General features: G+C 33.8%; 2 protein-coding genes across 3 annotated transcripts; both read left to right on the forward strand.

The window, feature by feature from the left end:
- Positions 1 to 6,344: 6,344 nt before the first annotated feature.
- LOC145596552 (bifunctional monothiol glutaredoxin-S16, chloroplastic-like) lies at positions 6,345 to 10,082 on the forward strand. Its single transcript, XM_081652737.1, has 2 exons — positions 6,345 to 6,818; positions 9,336 to 10,082. The coding sequence occupies exons 1-2, from the start codon at positions 6,420 to 6,422 to the stop codon at positions 9,834 to 9,836; spliced, it is 900 nt and encodes a 299-aa protein (XP_081508863.1). The 5' UTR covers positions 6,345 to 6,419; the 3' UTR covers positions 9,837 to 10,082.
- Positions 10,083 to 10,724: 642 nt separating this feature from the next.
- Positions 10,725 to 25,365, forward strand: LOC145596561 (phosphoinositide phosphatase SAC8-like). Of its 2 annotated transcripts, none has more exons than XM_081652753.1 (20): positions 10,725 to 11,143; positions 13,136 to 13,210; positions 13,574 to 13,701; positions 13,800 to 13,891; positions 14,017 to 14,074; positions 14,861 to 14,917; positions 15,031 to 15,062; positions 15,222 to 15,304; positions 15,376 to 15,482; positions 21,411 to 21,497; positions 21,578 to 21,655; positions 22,566 to 22,630; positions 23,122 to 23,220; positions 23,367 to 23,466; positions 23,576 to 23,684; positions 23,785 to 23,857; positions 23,955 to 24,048; positions 24,139 to 24,225; positions 24,593 to 24,659; positions 25,102 to 25,365. In XM_081652753.1, the coding sequence occupies exons 1-20, from the start codon at positions 10,960 to 10,962 to the stop codon at positions 25,152 to 25,154; spliced, it is 1,728 nt and encodes a 575-aa protein (XP_081508879.1). In that variant the 5' UTR covers positions 10,725 to 10,959; the 3' UTR covers positions 25,155 to 25,365. The 2 variants fall into 2 exon arrangements, with proteins under 2 accessions (XP_081508879.1, XP_081508871.1); XM_081652745.1 differs by having other exon boundaries at positions 10,729 to 11,143; positions 24,815 to 25,365.
- Positions 25,366 to 26,618: the final 1,253 nt, after the last annotated feature.

The raw sequence follows: 26,618 nt of genomic DNA on the forward strand, positions 1-26,618 counted from the left end.
TGGTCTTGCACATTGAGGAGTTCATGTTTCCTTAATTTTAGGAACATGATCTTCTTAGTGGGTTGGAGTAGTGGCGTAGTGGATTTACTGCACAAAGAAGTTTTTCCTAAACGAATTTTGGTCTATAAATAGCTGTTGATTTCAGATGGAAAAACTCACCCTTGCTTACATAAGTTTTCTAGCTTTTAATTCGAGTCAAGTGTCAATTCCACATAAGTAATATAGAGTGTTCTTAATGTTCTTATACTAGAGTATGTTTTTCTTTCGAGTTGTAATTTGGGGAATGGGGAAGTTTGAGTGAACTTCTGTGTATGAGAAAGAGAAGTGAGAGAGAGAATAAAAAGAGAAAAGAAAGAGAAGAGAGAAGTGAGAAGAGAGAAAGAGAAGAGAAGAGTGACAAGTTGGGTGACTTGTTCCTCGGGGTTTCAAGATCGTTGAGGAACTTGAAGTTTGAGTCTTTAGTTTGTAATAGGACCATTTGCCCTATTCTAGTGAAGATTTTTTTCCCAAAATCCCAAGTGGTCGTGGTTTTTCTCCTTGTTAGGGCCAAGGAGTTTTCCACGTAAAAATCTCTCTTGCATCTTTTAGTTCCTTCAGTTAATTTTTCTGTGCCTTTAGCTTACTTAGTTTTAATTCTGCAAAAAGTTTGGCTAAACTCTCATACTACAATTCAACCCCCCCTTCTTGTAGTATTCTTTGAAACAACAATGACAGAAGAAGAAATTAGCTCACAAAATGCTACAAACAACCCTATAAACTCACTTAGGGCTTGTTCTGATTTAATGAACTAAGCTGAACTGAACTGATTGAAGCTGAATTGAACTGAATTAAACTAAACTCAATTGTTTATGAGAGAAGTAAAATAGGAAGTGGACTGAACTGAATTGAACTATTTCAATATAAATTGAATTAAACTGAACTGAATTGAAGTTAAGCTGAAGAGAACAGACCCTTAGAAACTAACAACCCAGACGACGAGAACCTCTGGAAAGTCTATTAGGACAGGAAACCATCAAAGTCTATCCTTGAGATTATGTGAGAATGAAGTAATAACAACAAATAAGTGACATGTGACAAATAAATGCAATGATGTGATTTTCAATTCCCTTTGTACAATCGTTTTAGAACTTTCTAGTTGATAAGCGTGTATTCCGCATGGGAGATTAGTCTGTGTGGCTAGCCACACCGTGTGGCCTGGGTTACTCAAGTTACTCGGTTAGGGATTACTCGAGTTACTCCTGACCGAGTAACCTCTCATGTAATTCTCTAACCGATTAACCCCTTATTGAGTAAACCCTCAATAGGACCGAGCAACCCCTCAAGCAACCTCTAACCGAGTAACCCCTCAAGCAAGCCCTGACGTTAGAGGTTACTCAGTTGGGGGCTATATACTTGAGGGGTTAGTTACTAGGTCGACCGAGTAATCCCTCAAGTATATAACCCCCAACTGAGTAACCTCTGACCAAACCCCTCAAATAACCCCTGACCAAACCCCTCGATTAACCCCTGATCGAGTAATTCGAGTAATCCTGGCCACAGCCAGCCACATATAATATTTTTTTCTTTAAAACAACTTTTTTATTCTTAAACTGAATGTAAAGGTTTAAAATATAATTCAACTCAATGAATTGATAATCAATACCTACATTAAGTCATTTTTTTTCTTCTCATTTCTACTTGAGTCACTGGCCACCTCATTTTAAAAATGATTAAACTTTGTCCACTAACTCAATATAGGGTTTTTTTTTGTGTGGTCGGTTGACACACACCAAAGCAAGATTTTGACCGAGTAACCGAGTAATCCTTGACCGAGCAGATTAACTATGTGACCCTTGACCGATCAAGTAATCCTTGACCAAGTAACCCCTAACCAACCGAATAACTCTTGACCAAGTAACCCCTGACCGACCGAGTATACTAACCCCGGACCATGTAATCTCTTCCACACAGTGTGGCTAGCCACATTTGAAACCTTTTGAATTCCATATATATATATTTGTAAACATTTACTATTATAATAACATGTGATCATTGTATATATAATATTGTACTTCATATATCACAAATAATATCATATCTTTTTTTTCCTCAATAGCCTTTAAACACACTTGAAATTTAATATTCCGTATGAAACTTCTAAAAGTAGAATTTTTGGTATTACCAGATAGCATGAATAAAAGTCATATCTTTTTATAAATATTTGATATTTTTATTATGTACTCCCTCCGTCCCATAACATAGTTCTTGTTTGTGTTTTTTCACGGTATTTAAGAAATATGAGGAAAAAGTGGATGAAGTACGTATATTGATAAAAGTGAAAAGTACAATCATAGACAAAAGTGAGAGAGAGAAAATGAAAAAAGTACAAAGACGGTATTTAAGAAATAGGGGGAAAAAGTGGATGAAGTATATTAATAAAAGTGAAAAGTACAATCATAGACAAAAGTGATAGAGAGAAAATGGAAAAAAGTACAAAGCATGTGCAAAATTCAATGGTAAATTAGAAAGTACAATGAATAAAATTAAAAAAGTGAGGGTATATGTACTATCTCAAAATAGAAACAGGAACTATATTATGGGACGGAGGGAATATATAAATATTTATTTATCATATTTTTCTTCCATTTGTGGAGGATAAAAAACATTTGATAACATGTTACAATTAACATATTTTTTTTACTGGATCAATAATTGGTTGAATTGAGTTTGATAATATTAGCAAAGTTGACAACAATGAGAGCACAATTAGGTTCAACATCATAGTTTCAAAAAATATAAATAAAAAAATAAAGGTTCAACATCATAAGAAATGGTGTTGGTAGCCATAGGAATAATGTGGGGAGGGGAAACAATTTTGTTTGAAGTATCATTAAAGGGTTTTATTCCTCCGCTATTAGGTGTTTAGGTTTTAGCTTTCTTGTTTTTGATTGTTTGATTTTTTCTTTTCTTGGTTATTTGTAGTCTTATTTGGAATAATAATAAAAATAATAATAAAAAAATCCAGAGCATATTCAATAGTTGTACGTGTGCTAATAAGAATAGCAAAAATATACTCTACAAAATAAGAGCATATGCTCTCTTTGAATTAAGCAATTTAAAGTCAACTAATATGGACTAAATATATGCTGAATATCCGTGAATAATATTGACTGAAAAATAATATTAAGAAGTCAAGGATACATATTATCTTGGAGTATATTTAATAATAATATATTTCACAATTATATAGTCTACCAAAAAAAAAAAAAAAAAGTCTAGAGCATATACATAATTGTACAACGTGTGCTATTAAAGATAGCAAAAATATACTCTACAAAATAAAAGCATATACTCTCTTTGGATTAAGCAATTTAAAGTCAACTAATATGGACTAAATGTATATGCTAAATATCCGTGAATAATATATATATATATATATATATATATATATATATATAGGGGAGGGATCCGGTGAGAATAGGTTCATATGTGAGAATTCATACTTATATGAGAACTGATTTAAAATTTAGAACATATGAGTAAAAATTTAGAACATGTGAGTAAAAATTTAGAACATGCGAGTTAAAATTTAGAACATGTGACTCAAACTAAAATTCTGAACATATGAGTAATAATTTAGAACATTTGTGTGAGTAATATGTTTAGAACATCTGATTTAAGAATTAGAACAAGTGAATAAAAATTTATAAAATTTGCTTTATGAAATTTTAAACATATGAGTAAATTTAGAACATCTGATTTAAGATTATGAACATGTGAATACAAATTTAGAACAAACTGATATAGAATATAGAAAGTGTGAGTAAATAATTTAGAACATACGTGTAAAAAAATAGAACATACGCTTTAAAATCTGAAACATATAATTAAAAATCTTAGAACACACGTTTTAAAATTTAGAACATATAAATTAAAATTTTGGAACAAGTTATTTAAAATTTATGACATCGAACTTAACTAATTTATGGTTTAGAACATGTGAGTACTAAATTAGAACATTTGATTTAATTTAGAACACCTAAGGAAAAGTTTAGAACATCATATTTAAAATTTAGAACATACGAGTAAAAATTTAGAACATAAAGAGTGTTCTCACATAAGAAAAATTCTCATATAAGAAAAATTCTCACGAGAGCCTTCCCCTATATATATATATATATATATATATATATATATATATATATATATATATATATATATATATATATATATATATATATAAAACCATAATTTAGTTAAGTTCGATGTCATAAATTTTAAATAACTTGTTCCAAAATTTTAACTTGTATGTTCTACATTTTAAAACGTGTGTTTTAAGATTTTTAATTATATGTTCCAGATTTTAAATTGTATGTTCTATTTTTTTACTCGTATGTTCTAAATTATTTACTCACACTTTCTATATTCTATATCAGTTTGTTCTAAATTTTTATTCACATGTTCATAATCTTAAATCATATGTCTAAATTTTACTCATATGTTTAAAATTTCATAAAGCAAATTTTATAAATTTTTAATCACTTGTTCTAATTCTTAAATCAGATGTTCTAAACATATTACTCACACAAATGTTCTAAATTATTACTCATATATTCAAAATTTTAGTTTGAGTCACATGTTCTAAATTTTAACTCGCATGTTCTAAATTTTAATTCACATGTTCTAAATTTTTACTCACATGTTCTAAATTTTAAATCAGTTCTCATATAAGTATGAATTCTCACATATGGACCTATTCTCACCGGATCCCTCCCCTATATATATATATATATATATATATATATATATATATATATATATATATATATATATATATATATATATATATATATTTGAGAAACAATATCCGTGAATAATATTGATTGAGAAACAATATCAAGAAGTCAAGGATATTATCTTGGAGTATCTTTAATAAGTTTTTTTTTTTTTTTTGAAACAATTAATAATAAGATCTTTGACAATTATATAAGTTATAAATAAAAAAAATAATAATAAAAAAACTAAAACAAGGACACGTTTCAGCTTTGGAGCTAGTGTACCATGTTTTAGTACAGTATATAGATAGATAGATAAATTCCAACGGGGTGTTAAAAAAAAAATCGAGGAAGTACTTTTTAAACTTGGAAAAATTAGAAAAAATAATCCAAATTTCATCAATTTTGGTACAATAATTCCAACTTTGGATTATTCTGAAATAATCCGAACTTTGGGTGGCCTTCTTTTTCTTCAATTCGAAATACCGGTTATCGGTTGAATGAGTTAATATATTTTTTTTATTAAAGTGACACATGTCACAAATTAATTGACTAAAAATACAAAAAAAAAAAAAAACCCACCAACCAAAGCCCCAACCACTCAGCCAATCCGGCAACCCGCCCATGCCAGCCACCTTCTCGCTGGACCTCTGACCTTCCCCCACCCCTAATCGCTGCTCCGAGCCAAACCACCATCCCCGTCCCTGAAACTCCCACGCCACCAATCAAATCCCCAAAACAACTAGCCCACTCTTGAAAACCTCAAAAACCACTAACCCCACTCTCGAAAATCCCTCAAAGCCACCAGCCCACTCCCGAAAACTACCAAAAACCCCTCCCTCACCATTGAATTCCCTAGACGCTAGGGTTTCGGGGTAGGGGAGGACCGGAGGAGTGTTTTGAGGTTTCGTGGTTGGTTACGGTGGTTGCTTGGTTTTTGGGGTTGGTGATTTCGGTGGTTGCGTGGGGTTTCAGGGAGAAGGGAAAACGACAACACAAGGAGTGGGGGAGACGCGGTGGCCTGGGCTATGGTGATGGAGGTTATTAGGGTGGATCGGTGGGGTTGTGGGCTAGGCTGTGGTGGTGGTCAGGGTGCATAGGTAGGGGAAGGAGAAGGAGAAGCTGGGTGGTTTTCTGAAATTTTATTTAAATTTTTTTTTGGACTAATCAAGACTTGACACGTGTCAAGTGACCTGATATAATAGGTCATTGACTTTTATTGACCGGTTTGGGATTGAACAAAAAAAAGACCCCCAAAGTTCGAATTGTTTCAGAATAATCCAAAGTTGGGATTATCATATCAAAACTGATGAACGTTGAGATTATTTTTCCTAATTTTTCCCTTAAATTAAGAGGAAGCCCCACTTAATCTCTGGGATAAACAAAATTTGTTTATCACATGACATTTTTTTTAAATAAATCAACAACTTTATCCACTCATCATCACTGAAGGACCCACTTTTATAAAAAAAGTTATTGATTTATTTACAAAATTGCTATGTGATAAATAAATTTTGTGAATCTCAGATATTAACTTATATTTACCCTTAAATTAACCCAAAGTAGAGGTCCAAAATCCTACAAGTAATTTAGTAATCCAAGTTCCTACCCGCACTGTCCCGAACCGTTTATCATCAACTCCTCGAGCTCCTTCAGTCCCCAAAAATGGCGGCGATAAACATCATCACATCAAAAATCACTCCATCTCTTCGATTACCACCTTCAACCTCTCGTCAACCTCACCCAACTCTCTCTCCTCCCAACCCTCCCTCCTTCACAACCCACCACTTTCTCTCTCTAAAACCCAGCAACATCACTAGTATTACTCCCATCACAAACGTTAAGTCTCGTTCTCTCTCCATTGTTTCTGCTCTCAAGAAAATCTCAGAGGCTAATTCTATCTCTCTGTCGCCGGAAAATGACGGAAGTGTGACGTCAGAGTGTGGCGTTTACGCTGTGTATGATTCCAACGGCGAAGTTCAGTTCATCGGATTGTCGAAGAATGTTGGTGCTAGTGTTGATTTACACCGCAAGAAGGTGCCGGAGCTTTGTTCCTCTGTTAAGGTATTCATAACTTTCTTTTTCTGAGCCGAATATTGCTTAATTTTGGAATTTTGAAGAATTTTTTTGAGGAAATTGCAGTTTTGTTGAATCTGATTGCTGAATTTTTGGTTTGGAAACAGCTCTTATTTCCTAAAATTAGAGTTAAATATGTTGAAAATTTCTCCAATTCTAGCTTAGCATTGATTAATTGGTTGAATAATTGAGAAAATTGAAGAGATTAATTTGTTTGAAGGTGTAATAAAATTTATGAATACATTTCTGCTGTATATTTGTTGTGGATGTTAGGTTACAATATGATTGATGTAGAATTCCTCTTTAGAAATTGTAATTCATTGCTATAATTGCGGCGTAGTACAAAATGTGGAGAGATTGAGGCTTCGTTTGTTTAAATTGATACTCCCTCCGTTCCTAACTTACATTCCTCTTTGGAAATTTACACGGGAATTAAGGATGAAAGAATAAGACAAATAACAATAATTAGATAATACAATGGGAAGTACAAAGATAGATTAGTTATTACTCATGACATGTCATCAATCCTTTGCAAAAAAAAAAAGGACCAATCAGATGCTCCTAATTGAAAATTTTTAACCAATCATATTCATTGTAATTTGGCACAAGGATTATGAGTGAGATTAGTTAAGGATGAGTGAGAAAGCATTAAATATAAAACAGAAAAAGAGAGTTGGTTTACTAAAAAAAACTTACCAAAAATAGAAAGGAGGAATGTAATTTTGGAATACCAAAAATAGAAAGGAGGAATGTAAATTAGGGACGGAGGGAGTAACAATTTTCTTTGAAAATTGGAAAACATAATTATAAGAACAGTTTTCCTTAGTTTGCTTGAAGAAATATTATGGAGGAAGAAGAAAAAGAGTGCAATAGTGCATAAAGATGGAGAAGGATGGAAGGGGATAGGAATGAGATGTTAGAATAGAGAGGAAAATGCAGCATTTCTTCCTATCTAAAGGACTATTGCTTTCACCGGGTGTATGATAGATTTCCATTGTTGCAAATCAAGCAACTGAAAATAAATCAATCATATTCCTTTTTTTTTGGTGCTTATTAGAGAGCCACAAGGGCGGGTGAGAATCGATCCCAAGGAAACTCTAACCACTTGAGCTATCCCTCACTCTCATCAATCATATTCCTCATATTGCTGGAAAATGTTTTCGATAAAATCGATACAAACAAACAGAGCTTAAAGCTACTAGATCTAATGTCATATGCAAAGGTTTGAATACCTTTTTGAAAATACTTTTGCGTTAACACCTTTGCCTACATAAAACCTGTCAATTGAGACCTCAGGTTTACTTATTTATACTAGTACATGTTGAAAAGCCTTTGCCTACATAAATTAGGATAGTTTTGATAGAGAAGGCATCTAGTTTTTCTCAAATGGCAATTGAGTGAGATTTTATTGAGATTAGGAGCATGGGTGAAGGGAAGATGAATGTTCTGGTGACAAAAAAGATACAATGGGTGGGAACAATGATTTTCTATGATGGTTATTGTATAACATGAAGCTAAACCGTTTATAATACTAATCATATTATTGAAGAATGAAGTTCTTGCAAGGTGGTTGTCCCAAAGGGTTAGTTTGTGTGCAGGAAACATTTAACTTAGAAGAGAAAATTTGGACAGGGAGAAATGTATAATTTATAAGATACATGAACAAAGGGAAGAAGTGAAATGGCAGAATTGGAATCAGTGCTCTACAGCATTACAAATACCATATATGGCTTTGTTAATTGGATAAGTTAGCCTTTTAAATAATAAAAACTCTAAATTCTACATTGAATATGTGTCTGCATATATGTGCAGATGTGCTGATGGCACATCATGCTTGAAGTTGGACTTAAGTTATATTAGATAACGAGATAGCTTATACATGAAACTGCAAGCTACAAGAAATTTTGGTCTTTTCCTCTTGGTTTTGTTCTTCACCCTTGGTATCATTGCATAAATCTTTATTCTATAGTCTTCATTCTTCAACAGCTCTTTTGCTTACTCGGTTCTCCTCTTGCATATCTGTCATGTGTTGGAGCCTAAGGCAGACAATTTTTAGTCAACATAATTAGATTCATATTCTCTGTATAAAGTAGGAATAAGAGCATTCATGTTTACCGTGCTTATTGCGCTTGATCCATAGGATCTGGCATGCTTATCCTTTATTTGAAACACTGTTAAATTCTGTTTTCCCAATGAAAGCAAAGTCTAAAGCTCCATCTTAAAGGAGCAATAAATTTCCGTATAGGACTACAGGTTAACTTCAGCACAAAAGTAGTGAGTAGTCAGAGTAAGAACTCCAATTAAAGGAGACATATTTCTGCCTGATCTGTATCACACGTGGGTGTGTAAATGCCATGAGCTTGTGCGTGTTCCTGTGCAAGAAGATGATTGTGCGATTGCACTAATGTTGGCAATGGAAAATCATGCCATTTATAGTTTCTCTGTTCTTAATGGATGGAGATAGACTTTTCTTGAACTTTCTAATTATAAACCCTAACTATGTAGGTTGGAATTGTTGATGAACCTAGCAAAGAATCCTTGACACAAGCTTGGAAATCATGGATGGAAGAACACATAGCTGCCACAGGAAAGGTTCCACCGGGGAATGAAACAGGAAACACCACATGGTTTCGACCACCACCTCAGAAGAAGCCTGATCTCCGTCTAACGCCTGGACGTCATGTGCAGTTAACAGTTCCGTTAGAACAGCTCATTGATAGGCTGGTTAAAGAAAACAAAGTAGTCGCTTTTATCAAGGGATCTCGAAGTGCTCCTGCATGTGGGTTCTCACAAAGGGTGGTTGGGATCCTTGAAAGCCAAGGGGTGGATTATGAGAGTGTGGATGTGCTTGATGAGGAGTATAACAGTGGATTAAGGGAAAAACTTAAAAGCTACAGCAACTGGCCGACATTCCCTCAGGTTTTTGTCAACGGAGAACTGGTTGGAGGATGTGACATCTTGACTTCCATGTATGAACAGGGTGAACTTGCCAATTTGCTCAATTAATTATTCATAAATTTAACACTGTTATGCTAAATTATTCATAAAATTTTCATGTAAACTGATATGCTAAACAATTTAGAGTGTTTTTTTTTTTTTTTCCTTTTTTGACAGCTGATTAATTGTTGAATGAGTATGTAGCTGTACAATTTTAAGAATGAGGGTGAGCTTGCCATGCTGTATAGGCTGTAATCCCGTGCTTTGTTTTTTAGCACTGGCTAGTTGAATAATGCTGAAGCTAGCATTCTGTAACTCAATGTTTTTCCAAGTTTGTTTACTATACTGGAATTGGGGTTAGGGTTAAGAGAAGAGAACAATAATAACCATCATACAAACCTTCTCATTGCACTTTTTATCACTATTTACCTTTCCGGCGAGCTTAGAACTCCTCACCGGCGACACTGTTGAGAATTAATTGGGATGATCCAAATATTGGAATGGATACTTTAGAGGCCTAAACCTTATCCCTCTTCTTCCATTGTTTACCTATCATCTTCCTCAAATCTACCTCTAACTTCTATCCTCACTTGTCATCAAAAGAAAAAGGAGGGACGAGGGTCATTGCTATTTCTATACTTATATCCAACATGTATTAAGATAATTAGATATATATATTTTTTTAAGGTAAGATGAAGGACTCTACTAACCGACACTTCTACTACTCAGCAAAAGTAGTTGGTGAGGTTCGAACTCGATACCTTAAAGTGACAAGGTTAGTTCCTCATCAATAAATTGATTATGGGCTCTATGACTCTGTCTTGTACTCTTGTGTCTAAAATGGGAACGATAGTTGTATCGTATGTCGGTAGGACGGTAGGCTTTGGTAAACAACAACGCTTCTAGTTATTTCTTTTAAAGAATAACAGACAGACTTTATTTTGATAAAAACAAAAGAGAACAGTTAAAACAGTAAATTCAACTGTCATTCATCCTGTCGACCCTTCTCTTTTAAAACTCTATCAATTTTCACATCCAATAATTTCATCAATCCTGAGCTCATTATTGCCACCACCATTATTAGTATCGTACTTTCTAGGGTTTTTTCAGATCAAATTCATGTTCTCAATCACCTAATTTCTTCAAATTAATCCCAGAAAACTTCTCCCCATTTTCCAGATTACGCAAAATAATGGAAGAGAAAGAAATTGGAGTCGAAGAGGAATCTCCCACTTCTTCTGCAACTCCCAATTTCCGACTAATTGATGAAATGGAGCTTCTGGAATTCAAAGACAAGTATGTGATCAGAGCCGTTAATTCTCCAAATCAAGGGTTTTCTGCTAGTCGACTTGATGGTGATATTCAACCACTTTCCAGTTAAGATCATTATCTTACATTATTAAGATTTTCTGACTTTGTATTTAATCTCTGATTGATTTAAGTATTTGTATTGCTTAGTTTGAATTACTCACTGCAGCATGTTGTTATATTTGTAAATTGCCATTTTATTACACTCTCCTTCTAACATTAGTTCCAACATTTTTCATATAAATTATGAATTGTTAATTTAATAGAAAGGAAATTTTGCAAAAAACCACCTTTTAAATATTGTTTTTTTTTTTTTTTTTTTTTTTTTTTTTTTTTTTTTTTTTTTGCATATAACTACCTTTTAAAAAAAATATTGCAAAAGGCCACCAATTTAAAAAATTTTGTTGCAAAATACCTCTTTTTAAGCCAAATTTATCAATTGTTTTACATTGAAATGGTGGTAATTTGCAACAAAAATTTTAAAATTAGTGGTCTTTTGCAACATGTTTTTTAAAAGGTGGTTATATGCAAAAAATTAGATTTAAAAGGTGGTTTTTTGCAAAATTTCCTAATCGAAAAGTAGACGTAACGAGAGTTAGTGGAGCATTTTCCGTTTTTGTAAGTGCACATTTTGACCTTATTCATATATTGCTTTGAACAATGTTAGCGAATGTTTTAAATACCTTGGGTCGATCATAAAAAAAAATCGTGACATTGATCAAGATGTGGCCCACAGGATTAAGTCGGGGTGACTTAAGTGGAGAGCAGCCACGGCCCACGGGAGTGTTATGCGATCGAAGTATTCCCTTATTGTTAAAGGGAAAATTCTCAGGACTGCATAAGACCAATGTTGCTCTATGGTACAGAATATTGGGCTACACATTAAAAAGATGGAGGTTATGTAAATGAGAATGTTAAGGTAGATGTGCGGGAACATAATATGAGATGGAATTAGAAATGAGGTTATTCACAAAAAGGTAGGTTTGGCAACAAACTAAGGGAGAATCATCTGCGTTGATTTGGGCATGTAAGATGGAGACTAGAAGGTGCACCGATACGAAGAGTGGAGGAGTGGGATCGTGGAGTGGTTAAACGAGGGAGAGGGAGACCGAAAATGACTTGGTTGGAAGTAGTTATTGAGGATATGGAGTATATGGATTTGCATGAGGAGGAGGCATTGGATCGTAAGGGATGGAGGAGAAGGATCTTTGTCGATGATTACACGGAATAATCAAATTAGGTTCATGTAGCCGACCCCACTTATGGGATTAAGGCTTTTTGATTGATTGATAGCGGGTAATCGGGTATTTGTTAGGATTGTTTCAATGTATAGTTTATTTACATCACTTTTATTTATTTATTTTTAATATGTGCTCCACCTATTGATAATTAAAGATATTGTTGATCAAAGTTCCGCATTCGACATATGTTCCTAGTCAAATTGTGGTACTTTAAAAAAAGAAGGAAAAAAGAGGGAGTTATTTAATTGAAAAAGTAATTGGGAAAAAGAGATACTAGACCCATGAAAAATAAGACATGATGAATCAATGGTTGAACTAAGAAAAACTTTTTACACTGTTTATGAATGGATGAAAATGAGGAGTGTACAAACTATTCTAGTATTCTGAAACATAAAAATTGAATTTTCTTATTGCTAGTACTTCTGTTTGAGAACCCTTATACGATGTTAGTCATGTTACTACTTTTTATTTATTTATTTATTTATTTATTTTATTTTTTATAAATGTTGGAGCTTCTTTTGTGCTCAACAAGTTTTAGTATTACACTCCCTTCGTCATACTATTATAGGTTTCATTTCTATGCTTGCATCACTTTCTTTACCAAGTTTAATATCAAGTTTAATTATGAGCTTTTCCAGATTACTATTACTTTTCTTTGAGGATTTCATTTATTACGAAGTATGTCATAATAGATGCTTGCCCTTGTCAGTTGTATGAATAATTAAGTATAGTTTTGGTATTTCGAGCAATTTTCTTAGATATGACATCTAATAATATGTGATGGTGAAGGGAAATTGATTATGGGTTCTGTTGTTGCAGGTAATGATGTTTTGGGAAGTCCGGGCAAAACCACTAAAATATGTGGTGTAGTTGGGACTATTCAACTGGTTTCAGGTATCTGTGTTTCCCATAATAGTCATGCTGTTTTATTAAATTAGCGCTTGACAATGTGAGAAATGGAAACCTGTGAGAAATGGAAACTTGTGTTTGTTATCTTTGCATTGATGTCTTAATAACAAGGATTGCTAAAGCAGTAAAGCTTGTGTGTGAACTATAATTTTATAAATGTAATATTTGTGGTTTTAATGGTCATCATAAGTGAGAGTTATCAAAGCAAGGCACTATTTGAGAGCAAATGATATAAATATTTATGCACATTTGGCTCTATATGTAATTAATTTATATTTAGCGACTTTTAGAATACTTTTGTTATATTCTATTCATTATATGTAAATTTCTTGTTCATATTTTTGGCAGGAATGTACATACTAGTAATAACATCCTCCAAGGAAGTGGGGAAGTATCATGGTTTCCCTATTTTGCGAGTAGAATCTATGAAATATTTGCCCTGTAATCAAGCCTTAGAGAAATTAGGTGTTCAGGAAGTAAGGTCTTGCTTTCTCTATCCCCTCGATATATGCTTCTTTGCATGGATTGTGTTCATTTGATTAATAAGAATATTCAAATAATTTTGTGTGCGCAGAAAAAAGATGAAGCATACTTCAGGAATTTGTTGAGAGTTGTGGAATCTACTCCTGGATTATATTATTCCTATGAAACAGATATAACTGTGAAGTATGCCATTCTTTTATACCTCCATAATTTTCAATTACTATAATAGAACAGGATTTTTTATTTTTTTATTTTTTTGGATATCAATGAGTAGACTTCTACGATTCTCACATTAGGCTGACTAACAGCTTGCAGAGAAGGCTACAGCTGTCAGAAGGGTGGATGAGCAGTCCAATTTGGAAGCAGGTTACTTGTATTACTATGTTGCTTTAACAACTGTGTTTTGAAGAAATTATGATGATTTTCTACATTATGCTTCTTGCAAATGGCTTCTATAATTAGACTTTCTAATTTGCTTTGTCTCTTAAAAGTTTATATATTGATCTTGTGTCATAGTTCGGCTGAGAGTTTAGGGCCATCAATGTAGAACATCCAACTATCCAAGACCATGCTAGGAGTAGTATATGAAAATTTTCTTTTTCTTTATGTCAGCATATTTCTCTGCTAAATAGCCTTAAGAGGGTTAATTGGTTAAATGAAGTTTTTCCATTAGTAACTTTTATAATTTGAAGACTATTTCCACATTCCTTTCTGTGGTTCTTTGTAGACAGGTTGGCAAAAAGTGATGCATATTTAGTTGAAGATTTAAAGTAGCAATTAAACAATGACTTTGCCTTTTTACCTAATAATTTGATACAAGATGTTAGTTCAGAATAAAGTGCCAGGACTGCATAAAACAGAGAAAAGAAAACACACTATTCTCTTAGTGGGTTTTAGGGGCTGGTGACAGTTGCATGATTGCATCTATCTATTTTTTTAAAATTAATTTTTGTACACGGATGGTAGGATCACGCTAGTGCTCTTATTGACACAGATAATTGATATTTCAATTTTATGATTTTGAGCCACACAATCAATATACTTCTCTTTGTAATTTTGGATATTGGTAAATTTGTTTGTTTGGTATTATGTGTTCGTGACGCTGTTTAAGAAGCCATAAGTCTCATATCTCTGATTTCTTGCTTGCATTAGGCTGACCCGCGATTTGTTTGGAACAGAGCTCTTTTGGATGAGCTTATTGAGTGTAAGGTGATAGTTTATGATCCTTTTTTGAAATTACTTGATCTTTGATCCTATGTTCATGGGAGAAAATTTTACCTGTAGCTGATTTTTATTTTTTACCTTTTCTTTTTGGGTTGCAGCTTGATGAGTTCATTATGCCACTGGTGCAAGGAAATATCCTTTGATGTTTTTTATGATTACCAAAGTAGATATTATTCTTCTCACCTTGCATTTTGCAAGATTGCATATTCTTTTGTATCTTTTGTGCATAAATGGTATACCAACCTAGCTTCTGACAATAATCTGTCATCACTTTTCTTAACATAAAGTTAAGCTTTCAGACTGCAGAGGTTACATTAAAAAATGCACCTGTTACCATTACGTTGATATCAAGAAGATGCACAAGACGGCTAGGTATTGTGAATTCTGAAGTAAGTTAATATTGCTACATAATTGCTTAAATTTATTATGTAACTTTACTGAAGGAACCAGAATGTGGAGAAGGGGAGCTAACCTGCAGGGAGATGCTGCTAACTTTATTGAAACCGAGCAGTTGCTGGAATCAAAGAATTTCAAGTCCTCTTTTTTGCAGGTAATTGTGCCTAATATATTTAGTAATTGCTTTGGGAATCTTGTTCGTTTTTAGCTTTAGAGCTTTAGCTTGCAAATTACTCCTTTCTTTTTTGTTCTACTTACTTTATCTTACCCCTTCAATCCCACAAACACACCTTTTACATTTTCTCTCTTATTTCATCTTATACCTATTCACATTTTTAATATCCCCCCCCCCCCCCCCCCCCCTTTTTAATTACATCATGTGGACTTTTAAACTATTCACACAATAGTCTTTGACCATAGTTTGTGATTTATCCGTTAGTAATCTAGTTAGATTTGTCTCGATATCAACTTTTCAAATATCAACTTATTATATTTTTTACAAAAGTAATTAAAGATATTAATCGTCAAATTAATGCATTGGAAAATATGGAATCACAAATGGTGCAATAAAAAAAACGGAGGAAGTATTATCTTAAATTGTGTAACTTAATAGAATATATAAGAACGGAGGGAGTACTTATATTGTTTTGAAGTACAAATTATAGTATAATCCCTCTTGAGTGTTGGAATTTGACTTCTGTTTTAGTTGAGCGATGGAAGTATACAATTATGCATTCATTAGGATCCATACCTTTCTTTTTATGCAGCAAAGACTAATAGTTATTTTTCTCCCTTCTTTGTTCTACTCAATGCAAATATGATTAATCATTAATTTGGGTCCGACGTTAATAACAGAAAGTTATGACTTAGGTTTCAATCCTACGAATAAGATTACAAAGGCTAAAGTTATGAGCAAAGTAACAAAGTTGATCTGATTTGGGTCTGACTTTAATAATTGAAACATACACCCTTCTTTTTAAATTGTAATTGGGCTTTTATAAGACATTAGTGAAATGATTGCTTGAAGGGATATTCATCCGTACATGGTTCGTTGGCTAATCTAAAGGTTTATGGTCGTTTTGAGCTTGATTTTTCCTTGGGACATCTGGTAAGTTATTACTGCCATAGGCCGCTATTTAGGGGTATGGGGAGAGATAGATATATGTGTCTACTAAAGTTATCACTTTGGCCTTTGAATGACGTTAGTTGCATCAATATTGGCTAAAACGATTTTTTTATATGTTATGCCTAAGGCTCACTTAGTTAATCTCTTAATAATTAAAATATATGCAGTTTACCTTTTGAAGTAAATCATACTTTACGGAAGTTAATCTTTTGTTGTCTACACCATCTCCTATGAAACAATTTAGATTTTTAAATAGTTGTAATTAAATGGTGTATGGAACAAGCACGATCCTATCATTCCCTTTTAGAGGATGTCATTCATAGGTTAGTTAAGTTTTGAAAAAAGCAAGCCATAAACCTTTATCAAACAAATGAACAGACCTTGCATAGATGAATGCCCTTTCCTTTTTTATCGATATCTTATAAGTGTACATTTGAATTAATATGAAGGAGATATGATCCATTTTTTTAAAGTTGGGCCCTAATCTAACCAACTTTACTATTATGATCATAATTTCAATTATGCTTTCTTTTGGGCTAACATCATTGCTTATAAAAATCTTGTAGCTTTCCATTGTAATTTTATTAGCCATGACATTAGTTTAATAAATATGGTATAATGTATGCACATAGGTTTATGGAATACAACATAAGTCTGACCCTTAAACGAGAGAAGGACCAATGTAGCATCTAAACCATAATATTATTTCCCTAGTATTATTTCCTTCTTAAATGCTATGTATACCCCATTCACCTCTTCCTTAATTGATAATCTCTTTCTCGCCTTTAACTATTTTGTTTCACTCATATCCTCTCTTATGGACGTATTGGATCATAAGGGTTGGAGGAGGAAGATTGTTGTGGACGACTATAAGGAATAATCACTTTTGGTTCATGTAGCCGACCCCAGTCACCCCACTTATGGGATTAAGGCTTTGACGGATTGATTTGATGTCTTCTCTTAAGCCTTACATCCTTCCAAACAGCAACAACAACAACAAAGCCTTACATCCTTCCAAATCTTGTTGGAGTTGCTTAAGTTAGTGGGCTATTGTTAATTAGGAGAGGAATGAAATTTGATGATCAATTGAATAAAGAAGAAATGTGTTTTTTTTTAAATGGTAGACTTTTTATTAGGTGATTGGTTTCTTACATTCTTCATCATATAACATTTAATGCATATTTATGTTGGGTAGTTTTTACGACTAATTTAGGATTATTGCTCTAGAACAATGTTGGTAGATTAGGTTTGGTAATTGGAGTTTAGATTTTGGAAAAATTAATAAAAATAATCCAAACTATTAACTTCCTTCTCATTTTAATCCCAACTATGTTTTAAATCAAAATAATCCCAAGTATGGGGGTCCCTTCTCAAATTAGTATGAGACTTTTATTAACCTATTCATCAGGTAATATGAGCAACATGTCAACATATTATTGGTTAATTAACATTATGACCTAAAATTTCACAAAAATATAAGAAAAAAAAAAAAACTAAAAAGTCTATTCTTAAACGCAAACTCCCACCGGCCACCGTCACCACCACCATCTACTTTTAAATGCGAACTCCCCACCACCCTCTCACACCTACCCAACAAAGTCCATCCACTAACACCACCTTTACATCCATCCCCGGCAACCAAAAGTTAGTATCTTTCCAACCAAGCCCATCCACCGAAACCCCCTTTCTGCCATCCTAGCCGTAAGTCACCATCAATCAACACCAACAACAATCACCATCAACCACAATTTCCCCTGCGAAAACCTCACCAATGTCTGCAGAACGAGAAAAGGAGAGAGGAATGGGGAGGGGGATGGGATCGGAGGAGGACATGAAGTGAAAGGTGTCGAAGGAGGAGGAGATGCGGTTGATGGCGGGGGAGCGAATTGGGATGTAGGTGGGTCAGGGGGTAGAGGTGGGCGAGTGGTAGAGGCGCCGCAATTGGGAGGGGAAAGGAGGTGGACTGATGAGGTGGTGTGGTGTGGTGTGGCTGTGAGGAGGTGGTTGGTCCATTGTGGTTTGAGGGAAGAGAGAGATAGGGGGTGGTGGTTATGGCTGAGGTTTAGGTGATGATGGTGACAATAATTAAATTAAATAAATAAAAAGTTAATTGTATCAAAAAAAAAAAAAAAAAAAAAAAAAAAACAAAAACAAAAACTTAACCGGTATTACAAGTTGTAGGTAAGAGAGACTAATTTGAGAAGAACTCCTAATAGTTGGGATTATTCTGATTTAAAACTTAGTTGAGATTAAAATGAGAAGGTAAATAATAGTTTGGATTATTTTTATTAATTTTTCCTTAGATTTTTCTAAGATATTTTCTCCAAGAATTGTCTTATGGCGTGTTCGGCAATAGCGTTAGTGGTTTGACCAAATCAAACCATCACTTAGAGTATGTTCGGCAAAATATAGATGGAGGTAGCTCTTAGCTGTGGTAGTGCAGTGAAGATGGATAACTAAAGTATAAGTGCTTGGTAAGTAGCTGTTGATTAGCCGTTGTATGTAAAATTTGATATATTTTTTTCCCATAAAAGCATAGATTAAAATATTAAATTACTATAAGCTACTATTAATTTTCAAAAGCTAATAATTTTTATTACCTTTTGATACTCCACTACTAAAATCTATCCCAACCATTACATTGCCAACCATTTTATTTACAAAAAATTAAGTAGTGGTTTGAGTGTTGACTTAGTCAAATCACTAAAAACTACTCAAAAACTAGTGCCAAACATGCCTTAATAAATAAAAAAAAAAATTTGACAATTAAGCGGTGGGGGTAGTGTTTATTGGTGGAGGTAGCTTTTATCAACAACTAAAATTAACAGCTTTTGGAAATTAAAGTACCGTTGATATTTATTGTATAATTTTAGAAAAAGAAAATAATTATTAAACGAACAACTACTTTACCAAGTACTCAATTATCTTATTTTACAACTATCTTAACATGGCCTTAGGTAATTTCTAGAATACATTAGATTTTCTTAAATAATTATTTCCTATTTCTACGATATTTTGATTACACTATACAAGATTTTTCTAGATTAATATTTTTTCAATTAAAAATATTAATCTAGAAAAATCTTGGATGGTGTAATCAAAATATTGTAGGAATATTTAGACTCCATTGATAAACCTAATTTGAACTCTAAATCTCTAATAATAATCATAAGTTTTTTGTAGCAAAATAACCAACATGCCATAACTAATATGTACTTCCGGTTTATTTATTTATTTATTTATTTTTATTATTATTGTACCATTTGGGGTGGACACTTAAGGAAGAAATTAAATCACAAAAATGCCCATGTGACTACAAACAAAAGAAAGATAGTAAAAGTTAGGTAAAAGGGGTAGATACCACATGTGAACAGGGTAAATAAGGGATTTTGTGAGTGAACACAACCAAAAAGTGAAAAAAAGTTACTAAGTAAGGAAATGATGCAATTAATATGCAACTTCCTAAAAAAGAAAATGGTGCAATAAAAAAACGGAGGAGTATGATGAAGCATGTAAGAAACCAATTCACTTAATAAAGTCAACAATTAAAAAAAAAAAAATGCTCATCGTTAAATTTAATCCTCTCTGTAATGGATCAATTTACTGGAATTGTAATTTAATTATAAATAAGAGAATTAAGGCTGAAAGCTTGAGTATTTAATTTACTGATGGTTGAATTACAAAAGGGATAAGCATAACTTGAGGTTATGAATCTCACAGTAGCTTTAGGCTACAAGTCTATCATGTGTTTTCTCTAATTTCTGGATAATCTCACCAACAGCTAAACTACACTACTTATACTCAAGACTTAAATAATACATGTGACAATGATTAACTAAAATGGAAACCCACAACATCTATGATTAAAGGCAGCTTCTAACTTTCCCTCACTTCTCTTTAATTAACCTTGTCCTGTTGCTCATTGTTGCTTCTCACAATTGACCCTTGCTGTCTCTGTTTTGCGCGCCTGCTATACACCAAAAGGGGTGGCTGACTTGGTTCCTTGGAACCATTGACCTCGTTGACCCGTTCCATTACACTCTCCTATTTACAACTATAGCCCACTGACTTCTGCTAGTATCTTCCAACAAACCTATCCTAAAATATTTAAACCACTAAGACTTGTGACACGCAAAATAAGATCCTTGAAGGTACAAATAGTATATTTTATTCTCATTGGGTGCTACACAGAGACAAGTATAATTACTCACGTCTGTAAATTACATTAGGTAGCTGTAAGAGCTATTTGGTTTACAGGATTTACAAATCTAGGCTTTCACTGCTCGTGTAAATATTTAGCATACTCAACAACCTGTGTGGGAGTCTCTCTTATGTAATTTCACGATATCAACCTCATTTTCTGCTCTTCAACACAATTTTGCTGTTTATTTCTGGCATAGCGGCATCCATTTTTGTGATTCATGTTGATGACGCGATGAGTATTGTGTAGAGCAATGTTACTAGGATTACCTTGGCTAGGTAAGGGTACTTAGGTTGATATCACAAAATCGTACAATCCTACAAATAAACTCAAATATGACAAAGACATAATTTGTCCCTTTTTACTTGCTCAAGAGGACGCAAAAGTATAGTAAAAAGGTAGGCGAGTGTGAGACCTTACTCAAGAGAAGAAATAGAGAGAAAACAGTCCACAAAGGAAAATGGGGCAAGGCCGGATGTAATATTATTTTTATATCAAGACCATGAATGCTAAAATTGCAAATACTCTGTTGATATAACTTAATGTGCCTCACATGTGGGTGATCTCTTATGGGCTGTTGAATTGTTGGTATTTAGCAGTCTCTGATATTCACATCCATCATGAGCATACCCAAAGAAGCTGCAAAACTGAGGCATCATATCTTTATCATCTGTTATTGGCTAGAATATTCTCTAGGAAAGAATGATACTCCTTAAAATTTTTTCGGCTAGACTTGTACTTATGTTGAATTTCAGGTTCGGGGTTCGATTCCACTTCTATGGGAACAAATTGTTGATTTGAGCTATAAACCTCGATTGAACATCATCAACCATCAAGATACGGTATATATTTAAGCTTTCAGCTTTTATGTTATGCTTGATGGAGTTGCCATATTTTCCATAACTTCAATTTTCTTTTCCAGTCACACGTAGTGGAGCGTCATTTCCATGATCTATCACAAAGATATGGGGAGATATTGGCGCTTGACCTAACTGATGAAGTAAGATTAACTCCATATTTTAAATATTGGTGCTATTAAATACACTATTATTGATGCTTTATTAATGTTACAAGACTTATAACTTTTTTATTTTGATTTTGCATATCATTGGTGAGCAATAGGCATTTATTATATTGTACAGTATAAGGTTGCATACTTGCATGAGGTTTTGTCACCATTGGAATAAAATGATAGTTGGAGCTATGTATGGGAAGGCGAGCTTAAGGTGCACCTAGGCGCTAAGTGCATGGGATTAAGTTAATTAAGTTGGATCTAAAGAGACACACCTAAAGCACACAAGGTGTGCCCAAGGCTCACCTAAGGCACATAGCTTAAGGTTTTTCAGCATTTTTTTTATATTTTATTTTGGATATTTATCAAGTGTGTCTCGCTTCAATGAGGCACGCCTAGTCACAGCACCCCTTTTACCTTAGTGTTGATTTTTTTTTTTAATACATTGAGGTGGATGCCCAAAGGCCCCAAACATTGGTTTTATAACATATACACTCCTTATGGTAATTGCTCATTAGGCTTGAAGTGTGGATGATGCATTGGTCCTGCTCCTTTAAATCACTTGTTAGGAATAAAGGCTTCCAGTATTTAAGTTCAGAATTTGTCTTTGTTGCTGTAATACCTTTTTACTGTATGAGATATTCAAGTCAACAAGAAGTTTATAGAATGATGGTTGAAGAAACCTATCTATTGTTATTTTTCCCCATATAATTTCTTACTTAAATGCACTGAATGAAAATAAAGAGTTGTGTGACTTGTGGCTATAAATATTGTTCAAAATTCAAAAAGTTGTAATTGTGGTAGCTAGACCTTGTTAGGGTTCAAACATTAAGCTTTCTTTTTCACTGTACTTATATTATATCATCAAATATCATTTGACTTTTTCTTGCATTTTCAGTATGGTGATGAAGGAAAACTCAGCAATGCATATGCTGCTGAGATGGAAAAGCTACCTAGTGTGAGGTGAATTTTGAAGCTGCATATAGGTTTTATTGATTTCAACTTTACTGTCTTAATGTTTAATTGATGAGTTGGCCTTGATTTTTGTAGTGTACAATTGAATGGTACGGAAAATTGAGTATAATTGAGCATAAAGTTAGTTACTTACCACTTCAGAGTCTTGTGATGGCTTTAGCTTTGTCATATTACCACAAGTGGAATTTTACCCACGAGTCCAATGTAATTAATGCAAGTTTTAGTTTAAGTTCTGTACATTATCATCTGCAAAGTTCAATTTCCAAGTCTGGGTAGTTTCTGTTAGTTCTTGAGATTTAGGTGATTTTGTAAAATTGCTAGTGAACGCATGTAATCCTCCCTCTTGCCCTAAGGGAAACAGAGATGAAAGAAGCACCTTTGTCTGGTTATCAGTTTTTAAAATGTTATGAAATTTTCTTGACATATTCTGTCTTGAGACCATGTCTGTAACTAATTATTGTACATGGCTGGATTTACAGATACATTCCCTTTCGCTTCCACAGCATTTGTGGCAAATCAAATTTTGATAACCTGCACTTGCTGTATGATGAAATTTCTGACGACATTGGAAAGCAAGGGTAATTTAAGTTTCATATGACTTGTGTAATCTTTTTGGACCATCCCCCCCCCCCCCCCCCAAAAAAAAAAAAAAAAAAAAAAGAAAAAAGAGGGTAATTTAGACTTTTTGCATTGTTGTTTTAATCATTTTTTTCCACCTCACCAGATACTTCCTCGTAGACTCTGAAGGGCATGTGCTGGAAGAACAGAAGGGAGTTATCAGATCTAACTGCATTGATTGCCTCGATCGAACAAATGTTACCCAGGTTTGGATTACTTGTATTTATGTATCTGCTGTAAATGTGTGTTAATTGTCACTCGTAACTTAATCGGATTCTTTCTGACATGTATACCTCATATTATTTCTATATGTAGAGTTACCTAGCTCGGAAATCATTGGATTTACAGTTGCAGAGGGTTGGCATATTTACTCTTGAAGATACCATTTCAATCTGTCATGAAGAATATGACAAGTTTAAAATCTGTGAGTTATTTATGTATGATATTTAGTTTACTTAATTATGGATTTGTATTGAGTGTCAACCTTTTTCAATATGTATTTCTTATGCTGGTGATACTGATAGTGTGGGTTGAGCAAGGGGATGAGTTAAGCTTAGAATATACTGGTACCCATGCTCTCAAGAGAGACCTTGTAAGGTATAGAAATTTTGAAATCATCTTCTGAATCTGTATGAAATTGATCTGTTATCTGTAGATGCTTACCTTGTAATAACTAAGATGCATGGTTCTGCAGATACGGGAAGCAGACTTTTGGAGGACTTATTACAGATGGTATGAGTGCACTTTCAAGATATTATTTGAATAATTTTCAAGATGGTGTTAGACAGGCAAGCAACCATGACGTTTTACATGATTTTAATTTTCTTGTATATGGAAGGGAGGATATTTATCTTAGTTTGGTTTTGTGTTTTCTCCAGGATGCAATCGATCTTATCAGTGGCCGCTACTCAGTTGACCGGAATAATCCATCACCCTTTCAACTTAATGCTTTCGAATCACTTTCAGTGAGTTAAATACTGTTTAAAAGTTTGCTTTTAAGAATATATATGACTTCTTTCAAGTAATCTTAACAATGTATCATGATTTAAGTAATTTATGACTGCGGTATCAGATGCTATGCTGGAAACCAAACTTTCTCTAAGAAATTCATCACTCTTGCACGTGTATTATACTATTATAGTGATAAGAGCCATTTGAATTCATTTGTTTCTACAAAATCTATGCTTGCCTCCCCCTTTGTCTAACCTTATCTACCAATTCTTATCATCTAGAGCTTCTCAAGTTTTCTGACATTTGCTTAAGTTATATATATGATGCATTATGTACAGCAGAGGTCTTTTTAATAACTCATGGCATTATATGTTGCTACAGTATCTTCCAGTGGCTTCAGCGTTGTTGATTGGGGGCTTGACAATGACGTCATTTTCGCTAAACCAAGGTATGACAATGCACTCTTGTTTCTTCCATAAAGTTATGCATGCACTCAGTTGAAATCAAATGAGCTTTGTTCAGCCTGTTTGCCTCAATTAAAGCTCTGATTTTTTATTATATAATTTTTTTTAATATATATATAAATATATATTTTTCTGGTAGTTGGCCGGAATGCTCAGCAGTTTATGTCCTCTGTTCTCTGGGCTGGTGTGACTGCTGGCGTCATGGCATTGGTCAAAGCTAATGGAAGGCAATTCTGCTCTAGGCCTCGCCTCTGTGGCCTTATATGAAAACCTTCCAACAAAGTTCAAAGTGGATTTATTGCCAAATAAGTTATGTACATCAGTGTATATTCTATTTAATGAAACTTCATAAATAGATTAATACGGCAATCTCCTGGTTTATGTTGTAACTTGCTTTTGCCTTTTGATTCTTCTTCGCTAACTCAGGAGTCAGGGAGTTGACAGTGTTCTACATGACCTTTCAGAGTAATGGAGCTTGAAGAGACCTTTTTGAGCTTTCTCTCAAATTTTAGAGCGTAGGGCAAAAAGTGTTAGTATTTAGTCAATTGCTGTAATAACTCTACAGTTTCTCGTGTTTATTGTTTATCCTGGAATTGACATAATTATGTGACAGTTCTTTGGAGCTGTTTGTCTAAATAACCTCCGATTAAATTTATCAAATTATAAGTTATCCGAAGTAATTAGTTTTGAGACCCGAGTGTTAATATATTGTTAGTAATATTTCAAATTAAGAAAATGGCATCAATGTTTGAATGGTTTAGTGGTTAAATCTTTTAGTATAAATTGGAGGTCATGAGATTAAATCTTGTACAAAGACAAAGATTTAAATTCAAGCAATGTTAAAATCAATCTATATTGCTCAACAAATTTGTTGTTTGTGTTCTTGGGGTGTACTTGAAAGTGGAAATGGACACACGAAAATCCAAATTAGGAATCACAAAACGTTGAGAAATATATTTTTTTAAAAACATGTAAAACATTGGCACACACTAGTTGTTCATGAAAAGACATAAAATAATTTCAAGCAAAATTTGTCAAGAATAAGTCAACCTTTGCGTGGTTAGTTCAAAATAAGTTAACCTTTAAATTAACTCAAAATAAAGTCAACCTTTATAAGATATCTTCTCAAAATGAGTCAAAACTTGTTAGATATAGTTAAGGTAAATTATGTCGCGTGTCAGTGTATGGTTGGTCCTTTTGTAAAAAAAAATAATTAAGATTAATTAATTAGTTATTAATTTAATTAATAGTTAAATAATTATATCAAAAAAAAAATAAATAAAACAATAAACTAAAAAAACCCAACCACCCCCCACCACTGGCCACTGCCAACCCCTCCCCTTGCTAGTGATCGGCGGCCAGCTTTCTTCCTCGCCGCCAGCGACCCCAACCCACCCTATCCCCCACCAACGCGACATCCAACCCATCCCTTTCATTCTCATTCCCGTTCCCCCTTCCCCTTTTGGAAACGCAAAATCCAAACCCATTTAGAGTTTTGGTGACACGTTTTTAGGAGGGTCGATTCATGGTGGGGACAAGGGAGAAAGGGGGGAGAAGGGGTTGGGGGAAACGGGAATGAGGAAAAGCGGAAGGTCAGGGTGGGGTTGGGGGGAAACGAGAATGAGGAAAAGGGGAAGGGAGAGCTTGGTGACCGACGCCGGCACCGGGGGGGGGGGGAGGTGGTCTCCGTTGCCAAGGGAGGGAAGTAGTTGCTGGCCTCTGGCCGCCTGCCGGCGGTTGGCAGGGTAGGGTATTGGCAGTGGTGGGGGGAGGGGGTTGAGCTATTTTTTAAAATTTATTTATTTAATATATTTTTAATTAAACATAATAAATTTATTAAATTATTTATAATTAAAAAAATAACCTGTTTGGTAGGTTGTAGGTCAATTGACCTATTAAAAGGAATTACCATTAAAAGTCGACTTTAATTTTGAGTTAATCGA

Source organism: Chenopodium album, chromosome 2 (assembly GCF_948465745.1).
Source record: "Chenopodium album chromosome 2, dcCheAlbu1.1, whole genome shotgun sequence".
In the NCBI taxonomy this organism is placed as follows: Eukaryota; Viridiplantae; Streptophyta; class Magnoliopsida; order Caryophyllales; family Amaranthaceae; genus Chenopodium; species Chenopodium album.

Excerpts from the sequence above, each read along its gene's own strand:
- LOC145596552 (XM_081652737.1), top strand. The coding sequence starts at position 6,420 with ATGGCGGCGATAAACATCATCACATCAAAAATCACTCCATCTCTTCGA. Across the intron at positions 6,819-9,335 it reads AGCTTTGTTCCTCTGTTAAG|GTTGGAATTGTTGATGAACC; the intron begins GTATTCATAACT and ends CTAACTATGTAG.
- LOC145596561 (XM_081652745.1), top strand. The coding sequence starts at position 10,960 with ATGGAAGAGAAAGAAATTGGAGTCGAAGAGGAATCTCCCACTTCTTCT. Across the intron at positions 14,075-14,860 it reads GCAGTCCAATTTGGAAGCAG|GCTGACCCGCGATTTGTTTG; the intron begins GTTACTTGTATT and ends TGCTTGCATTAG. Across the intron at positions 15,483-21,410 it reads TCAAGTCCTCTTTTTTGCAG|GTTCGGGGTTCGATTCCACT; the intron begins GTAATTGTGCCT and ends GTTGAATTTCAG.